The sequence below is a fragment of the Pholcus phalangioides genome, unplaced genomic scaffold, assembly GCF_987345545.1.
Source record: "Pholcus phalangioides strain wild (caught in Gottingen) unplaced genomic scaffold, Ppha-v1.0 ptg000012l_1, whole genome shotgun sequence".
NCBI classification, from domain to species: domain Eukaryota; kingdom Metazoa; phylum Arthropoda; class Arachnida; order Araneae; family Pholcidae; genus Pholcus; species Pholcus phalangioides.
Genome location: NW_028301605.1, coordinates 863,854 through 873,402, shown reverse-complemented (window position 1 = coordinate 873,402; position 9,549 = coordinate 863,854). Strand labels below are relative to the sequence as shown.

The following is a 9,549-nucleotide window of genomic DNA, read 5'->3' as shown; positions in this document are numbered from 1 at the left end:
TTTCGCACATCAACGATTAGGTTGAAGTTGCTGAGAAAATCAGCTCCAAGTATTGGTGAAGTGACGTCAGCTACGAGAAATGTCGAGGAAAAAGGTTTCCGGAGACCTAAATCCAGTTTCTTGACCGTGGAACCATATGCAAGAATCTTGCTGTTGTTTGCGGCGAACAAATGGAAACTTGGATGTAGTGCTGACGACTTTTTTTTAGGCGGGATAACAGAAACTTCACTGCCAGAGTCAACAAGGAAACGGTCACCCGTAACTCTGTCAATCACGAAGAGCCTGCTGGATTTGTTGCCCGATTCCATCATACCAGCGATGATGGAAGGTCGTCGTTTTTTTTCTGGAATTTACATGGCTGACGGCAGTAGCGGGCATTCTCACCGAACTTGTTGTGATAGAAGCAGATATCCCGTGCTCGACTTGAACGAGATGTGGAACGCCTAGCTCGTCGCTGTTGGTGACACACGTAATTTTGGGTAGTGACTTCAGCCACTTTGTCGGCTAGGACAGCAAGTTGAACTAATGGCTCACTGGAAACCGATAACACTGCTTGAATATTTTGCGGTAATCGTTGCATCCACAAGGTGCGCAAGAACTCGTCAGTGACTTTGTTGCCGGAGAGTTCTTTCATCTTTCGCAGCAGTTGACTTGGCTTTTGATCACCCAGCTGTAGCTCGTTCAAAAGTTCCTTGACTTTTTGATGTTCCGTAGCAGCGAACTCCTTTATGAGGCGATCCGACAAGGCTTGATAGCGGTTGATTGCCGGAGGATTTAATATCAGATCCGAGACAGGCATTCTCCGCCCAAGGAAGAGACCAAGGCTGCATACTTCGTATCATCGTTAGTGATTCCACTGAGTTGAAAAGCACTGTTGCACTGTTGAATCCATAGTTGCACATTCGATTTCCAAAACGGAGGTAATCGAAGTCCAATCCTCGAAACTTGAGCATTTTCTTCCGCCATCGCTCAGCTCCAACGGGAGAGAGAGAGAGAAAAAAAGAGAAGACGAGAGAGAGAGGAGGAGGAGGTCACACACCAGGAGAGAAAAAGAGCAGACGATGATGCGTGGGCGAGAGGGGTCTGTTCTTCAGGGGCCTGTTTGAGGGAAGAATCTAGTCGTCGTAACCAGAGACATAATGGAGGCTCGGAAAGAAGAAAATTTCCGAAAATGCATGAGATTAAATCTTCAATGAAGATGGACTTTTTTTTATGGTTAATGTTCCTAAACGTCGCTGGTCACCACTGCGGAGTCACTACACAGAGCCACAGCTTCGGAATAAACATTTATTACGACGACACAAACATGATTATCTGGGTTAATGAAAAAGTAAGACAGGCATAGAAATTTTCGAACCTCACGCTTTCGTGTGCAGTGACTCTCTGCTCTGCTGTTTTCCAGACGGTCGTCTCCAGTACCCGGGATCACGTGACACGCTCGAGGTCGTTGACCCGACTCTTGGGGGGTCGTCTGCGTGAGACACCACAAGCTTTTCAGACACAGCGAGCGAAAACAATTATTTCATGTATCCCCAGGACCAACTCATACTGTGGTACCTATATTCCCATAGTGGTGTCTTAATGGGTGAGCAAAATAGGGGAAAGGGATTTGAATCAAACATAGGGTCCTTATACTTTGGAAAATTTTATTTATTCATTCTGAGCATTTTATTTTAAATGCTCAGATATATACTCATTAATTTCATTTATTCTAATATTAATCTGTTATTTATGAAGATTTGAAAATTAACATAAATTCAAGTGAATGTGAATTTTCATAAATTAAAAAAAAAAATTTCATCAAATATAAATTTCTATCAATTATCTAAAATTAATATTTTTTACTTAAATATGATTCTTCATGAATCCTGGAAATAGTTTTCAACAAATTTGGGAAATACTTTTCAATAATTCTGAAGAAATGTTTTCGATAATTCTAGAAAAAAATTGTTTTTCAATAAATCCTTCTAATTTGAATAATAATTTCTTCAAATATATATATTTTTCAATTATTATGGAGAAAAACGTTCTTAATAATTTTGTAAATAATTTTCTTTCAATTGTTTCCATAATTCTGAAACTGCTTTTTTTCAATATTTCTGAAATTAATTATTTCAAATTATTATTATCATTCTAGAAAAAATTCACAATGACAAGTAAAGATGTCAACTATCACTAAAATCGCTGAAAAATCCTCATTGACGAAAAACAGAGGGAAAGTCGCACTAGTCATCTAACTAGCTTATCTTGGTCTAGAAATAGATGCAATAAAAGGCTGTGGCTTTGAGCAGCGTAAGTGGTTGTATCCAGATCATGTGGTAACAACAATACCATGCAATAAACGCAATGCTTTTAATTGTTGAGCAGTGGATTTACGAACAGTAAACGTTGGAAGTATTGAACCGTCGTCTGTTGATGATCATTCTCGTTGGAAATTTCACACCTGTAAGTCGCTTCTGCGTATTTTTCCTAGGAAAGGCCTCTCTGAGGCCTAACATAGATTCAGGTAAGTGTCACAGGTTTCCGGGACATGTTTTGGGCATTGACATGGTTAGGCAGCTTTGCGGGGATAACCCACTGTTTTAGTTTGATGTTTTTTGTTGTTTGTTGTCATCCCGGTTAGATTGGGTCTCAGCTCTGTGGATCAGCGAGGTGCCGAGTACCTTGATCTCCTGGCTGGTTGAGTCGAGAACCCTTTGTGTTCTCGAATATCTCTCGCATCATTGGAGGTTAGTTGCTCAGCCACTTACACTTTAACATCGTCGTGGCAATGGTATCACGGGCTAGTATTTTTCTAGTCACTGTGCCAGTTGGTGCCGGGTTTTGAGGAGGTGGGCTTACTGACCCAGAGCTGAGCCCAAATTATTTCATTGGACACTGAAAACATACTCGGTTCAAAGATGAATAAACTATCCCGCTTAGACACATTCAGAGGTTTGATGAGTTCGAAACAGGCTGTCTTCGTTGTGACATTTTTATCTGGCACTTGGATATCACTTCTACTCCAGACTTAAAATATTTGAACTGGAGATACGAACCACCATGCGAAGAGCCACAAGAAATCATTGTTTAACATGGCCCAACATTAATATCACCGAAGTATACTGAGTGTAATTGTGAGTACACCAGGAATGTGATTTTCCTTTGCAACGTTGAAGGGTTCGTGTGGGTGAATGAAGATCTTCTATTTCAAATTGTCTTTCGAGCAGCGTAACACAATACACCGTGTGTATCGTGTTGATAGTAAAATAATTAACACTCTATACACTTCACACTTCGACCCATAACACAAAAGTGAATTCAAAATAAGCATTCGCCGATTTTGTTAATTCTTGAGCAAATGTTTCTGCATTTTCGATTGTGAGGAAAGAGTAAAGTATTGAGCCTTCATATACACACCAATCCCATGGTTAAGTGAACCGAGAAATTTACCCGAGAAACAGTAATCAGAAAGTGTTCATTTGTCACGTGTCTCATCGGACGCCGTTCCAGGTGCAAATTAATTAATTAATTGTTTCACTTTACTGTTGTGTAGTTCATGCTTTGCGCTTATGAATTTGAGGTTAGTTCGTGTATAACCGTATCATTCTGAGTATAGGTTAATGCTGTGTCCTAAATAAGCGTCCAATGTCGAGATTCCAGAGAAACAGTCGTGTGAAACCATCTCCTTTCACTGTGAAAGACTGTAAAACTAGAAATGTTTCTAGCTTGGAGAGATTTGTTAAAGTCTATGTACCAGAGAAAATGGACACTACCGACAAGGCCAATCAGATGCCTTCACGTAGATAGTTCTACACCACGTTTACGGCCGTGTATATATATATTCACCAACACAGTTTAAAACTATAATCACAGGTGGAAAGATTGAAGATCGAGACGGATTGGTCGAAATTGAGGATTTTATCCAATCCGTGTGTCGATCGCTAATCCTTCAACCTGCGATTGTAATTTAGACTCTGTCGGTCAATACGGCCATTAGTGTACCACCGTTCCAGTTTCTTTGGTAATTACATCAGCACGGCAAGTTACGGTTAAAAACAAGCAAAAAGGAAGACCATCAACAAGAGAAGAACATATGTATCGAAGAATTGGAAGTTTTGTACAAGGTCCCAATTCCAATCTCTCGTGCGAAGTACAATGATCTGAAATATTTCAATAACAATAATATAAGTTTTGTCACCATTCCAGATAGAAGACTTTGCAACAATTTGACGTGGGATGGACGTGACAGCATGATGGCGTATACTTGGAGTATATAAACGACAATGAGAGAGGTGACTAAAGACAAAAAACATTTTTGAGAAAAACTGTACTTGCGACATCTCTCGATAGGAGCATGAAACGTTGTTTTAGTGCTTTTGCAGTCCAGTAGATGGCATTGTTATCGCATCATAATAGTACTGGATAGAATGACCTCCATTGTTCGAGAACATCCTCGCTGAGGATTGCCGTGGATTTGGCAGCTATAGGGTCCATGGCTGACACCAAGATTTCTGGGAGATCTTGGTGTCTACTAAAAAGTATTTAGGGAGCGCTGCCCTAGAAAATGAAGATTATTTTCGGGGGGCAAACTTCATGAAAAAAGGCTGGGATTGTGTCATCCAAACTGCTTCAATTTTTAACGACTGGTATTTTTTGTTTTTTCATATTGAACTGGGCTGTGGGTACCGTGTAATTATTATTGAGCATGATTTTAATCAATTTATTCACAGACGTATAATTTAGGGCTTTCGCGATCGGGTCGGTAAAACGATCAATTGCCAATGGAGTTAAAAATTTTAGTTTAGTTGATAGACTTGAGCAATCGATCAAAATTAGATAAAAATTTGTATTAAAAGTTTATCATTTAACTTGATTTATTTCACTAACTCAATTAACTGTCCTACATTATGTTCTTATGCAAAACATTTCAGATAAGTGACCGTATCTAAAAACATTTTAATCAGTTATTTTGATCGTATGTATTTTATAACAGTATTTTTCAACATAAGGAAACACAAGTAGCTTCAACGAAAGCTAGTGATTATTCCTAAAATTACAGATTGAAGTAAAAAGACAAGTTGGGTTTATCAGCTGGTTGGATCACTGATTTCGCTATTCAAGTTTTTCCAGAAACGCAAATGTGTATCCCCTATTGAAAAACATTTTAAAAACCATTTTAACTAGAGCAACTTCCATTGAGAAACATGGGTTGAGTAAACACAGTCAAGAATCATTTTTCATGTTCTAGAAATTTGCACGTTTATGTTTTTGGCAAACGGAAGGGGATATTAAATAGCTTCAAAAGCGGGCGGTCTACTTTTTAATATATTTTCTATATTTGTTAACATCCATTCAGGGGATAAAGGCGTGAAACGAATGGAATACATTTTCATAGCATCGGTGCAGTGATGGTCGGCTGAAGTTGGCTTTCTGCAGTTCCCAACTTCGAGGCACGAATGCGAGCCGATCTCCCCGTTAAAAAGTCTCGCCACAGAGAGTAAAAGGTCTAATACATTACAATTATTCAATCATTACACTTCATCCATAGTTAGTGATGGCAGATGGCAGCACTACACATAACAAGCATTACACACAAACAAACTTAACGTCAGGTTAACTACACATACACACACACACATTCCAACATGCACCAATCCGTTAGTAGTTCATCAGATAACGAACAGAATGCCCCTAAATCGTCCCACATGACCACCACCACCACACGAGTCACAAATCCAGCAACGGCAGAGTTGCAGCAGGTCCAAGAGGAAAACATGCCACCTCTCGGTGGATCGCATCTTTCAGTCCAGACAGATTGGATGGACCGGATCGATACACACGGGATTTCAAATATCCCTATAACCATAAGTCTGCCGGTGTCAAATCTGGAGACCGAGGAGGCCATGGGAACCTGGAACGCCTGCTAATCATTTTGTATCCCCGGAAGTCTGTATCAGGAATGCCCTGACCAGAGTAGCAGTGTGACTAGTTGCTTCATCTTGCATAAACATGACGGTAGAAAGCGCATATCTTTCACGCAAGCATGTCACGACCTTCTCGCGCAAAAACCTTAAATAACGCCGCGCATTCACCGTAGCCGTTTTACACCCATTTACTGGGCACTGCGTTTCAAAGAAGAAGGGCCCTATGATAAACGAACCTGTGACCCCTCACCACACTGTCACTTTTGGGGAATGCAACGGTTTCTACGTGTACTCACGAGGATTAGACGTCACCCAGATGCGACAGTTATGGGTGTTACCGTCACCACGAAGCGAAAAATGAGCCTCATCTGTGCACAAGATGTTGAAGACCCAGGTGGGATTCTGTTCGATTTTGGAAAAAACCCACACACCTCGCGAATGCTTCCCTCTTTACGGTATCCGCTGGTAAAAGTTCATGGCACAACTATAATGTGTATGTATACAGATCAAGGAATCCATCAAGAACATTGCGTACCGAGGATGGTGGTAATCCCAAGCGTCTGGCAGCTTCACGAGCACTGCTGATTCGGACGCTAACGCTTCCATTTCGGCTGCAACACGCGGGCAACGTGCCTTCCATAAACAGGGATCTATATTACACGATCCTTCAGCGTTCCAGTTTCCTCAAACCGCTAAACACGATTTATGAGGCCTGTCGCTCTTAAAGACCTTTTACCAGTCCTCACATTCTTCTGAGTTCGGAATTTACGCTAGGCAATGGTCGCTGATTCGTATGATTCCCGTAAAAACACTCAACCAACAAAGCTTTATCCTGGGCACTCAGCATCCTTATTCACGCACGCGGTTTACAACGGTGAGGTCGTTGTTGATTAGGAGCGCAGTTCCTATAAACGTCTCATTTACATCTTCCCACCTAAGTCGCTTGTACCAGCGCCATATATCGGCTATTTTTTGAGTTTTTTTTTCCTGTCTGAAAAAATATCCCCGTGACCTAGCGACGCTAACCCTGCAAACCGTTTTTTATTTCAGTTATTTTTCCGGTTTTTATTTATTTTTAAAGATCCTACGGACTTTTTGCCCACTCTGTATAACAACCTAACGTTAGAAAATTTGAATACTGCCAGGACAGAATCAGCACTTTTTTGGTACATTGCCATCAAAATCTTATCTTTCCGATCATTAGCTGCTTTTCTCAGTTAGCGCGATAACATGTATTTGAAGATAAAAAAAAGGAAGTGATGCAGGGAAAAAAACCTTACGAGAGTATATATAGCTATTTATTCAATGTCGGAATAACACCGGAAAGCAATTTACCAAAAATAACTTGGCAAACAAGAACCTTGTTTCGCTTATGTTTGCCCGACAATTTTTCTCGCTCTTCACAAAAATTCATTTTTTTTTCAACCAGAAAAATTGCTTCTTAACTTTTCTTTAATTATTTCTTATGTGTGTGCCCTATCTTTTCCCTGAAGTAAGTACCGTTCTTCAAGGCCCAATTTGTGTATAAATGTTATTTTCCCCCCTCCTTCGTTGGTCCGAAAGTGGCAAATATTTGTGGAAAAGCTCTCATCACCATCATCATCACGTCCCTGGTAAATTTATTCGCCAATGTTAACTTAAGTAGGAAAGAAAAAAGAAGAAATGGTTGATGTTTTTTCTTATTGATGAAAGTAATTACTTTCATCGTGAATTTTTTTTTTCTTCTTCAAATTTTAATCTTCCTTGAGGTTTATAGAAGCTTAAACATTTGTTAAATGATGAAGGAAGAAAAAAAATATATTTACATATCATCTTACGTCTTAGATCAACTTTTAAAATTACTGATAGGTACATAACTCACGTGAGGTCTGTTTGTTTATTGATTTGTTTATTTTGCGTCCATTAGGTTTTATATCTTCCGAATTTCATTTTTTTTTTTAAATTTCAATTTTTTCTTCATTTCTTTTTTAAGAGTAAAAATCATTAGAAATTTATTTTTTTAGGTCTTGTATGAGTTTGTTTATGCAACTGTTTTATTTTTGCGAATGCGTATGATAATTATGCTTTTGATTAGCTATTGAGGGATGGCTAGAGGGAGAAGCTGCCATCGCGCCCCCCCCCCCAACGCAATCTAACCCATAGGATCCTATGTTATACTCGTAGCTTCTACCGCCACCCCCTGGATCATTCTATCGTCCCCAGGGGGGGCGTTAACGCTCAAGTTGGGAATCACTGCTATAAGTGTGTTCAAAAACACCGTATTTTTCTAATGAATGTTTTTTGGGACAAATCTAGGATACGATAATTATATTTATTGGATAAAAACACAGACACAAAACATTATAGGGCTGAGCTAGCTTGTGAGACCTGAAAAAATTATTTTTGTGCGTATGTGTCGGTTGATCGTGAGATCAAGAGATATGAAGATAGAGAATGAAGAAATAGCAAAAATAGCTTTTCGAATTGCCAAAGCACCTGTGCTGCTCACGTGTTTATTCAAAATATATATAGTACGGAACCGAGCACGCCCAGGCTCTGTCGCTTTTGCGAAAATATATACTTAAGAGGAAATTATTTTAAGGAAAAACATGAAATTTTATGAGCGTTAAATACATCCTATATGCAGTGGGTCGTCATCGAGGGGAACCCCATGCATGGTTCGAATTGAGTAGGTATTTCTGAAGGGTGGCTATGCCTGATTGCATTAAAAATGCCAACCTTTGTTGCAAAACTTTTAAGTATCTATATATAAGAAATTACGAGCCACAGGAATGAAGTTGATAGATTAAAAAAAAAAGTTGGCGCAGCTGCTAACTTATGCAAGATGATTTCATTACGATTTTAAAAAATATAGTTAAAATTTTCTTGAGTTAAAAACCATGATTTTAAATTTATAAAAAAAAATGATGTGCATGAAGGTTTTTCTAATTATTAAAAGAAAATAAGTTAAATATTTTAGGAGCTAAATGTAGCGAAAAATTTCAAGAACAACTTTTATTTGGCTTGCGTACTAACGTAAATGACGTCTTTATAAAATACTAGAAGGACCAGACTCTATACGTTATGCCTATAAAGGCCGCTAGCAGTCATTTTCGCCTGCTGCTTCTTTTTGGTGCAATATATTCAATTCCAACACTAATTTTTTACAATAAAATATAACAAGCTTTACATATCCCACATGGTTGATTTTGAAAGCAATTATTTTTTCTGAAGCATACAGGATGTCTACATAATGACTCCCCAGCTTTAAATATTAAAATTTAGAGGGAAATTGTGGACGAGATTTAACATGAAAAATATTTATAAACACATTGCATTTACATCACGTCGTACATTGCTCCATTTTAATGATGTACACCTATTTATTTGTACACCACGGTCTTTTTTTATTGACACTATTTAGTTATTCGTACGTTATGGATAGCATATATCATTATCTACTGTAAATTTGCGCTATCGAGGAGTAATTAGGGCACTATTATAATTCCATATCATGGAGATTAATTTTTGAAGAATATACAGTTAGCAGTATTATCTGATTCAGACCGTCAAACCGAAAGATATGAAGGCCGCATCGCCATATGGCAATATCGGCTCATTGTCCTCACAGACTGAATATATATATATACATCTGGCAATTTAT

At 38.7% G+C, this 9,549-nt stretch overlaps 1 protein-coding gene across 1 annotated transcript; it reads right to left on the bottom strand.

Moving 5' to 3' along the window:
- Window positions 1-307: 307 nt before the first annotated feature.
- Window positions 308-799, bottom strand: LOC149079117 (uncharacterized). Its single transcript, XM_089240407.1, has one exon. It carries the CDS (start codon window positions 797-799, stop codon window positions 308-310), a length of 492 nt encoding a protein of 163 aa, XP_089096533.1.
- Window positions 800-9,549: the final 8,750 nt, after the last annotated feature.

Coding starts and splice junctions, on each gene's coding strand:
- LOC149079117 (XM_089240407.1), bottom strand. CDS start 799: ATGCCTGTCTCGGATCTGATATTAAATCCTCCGGCAATCAACCGCTAT.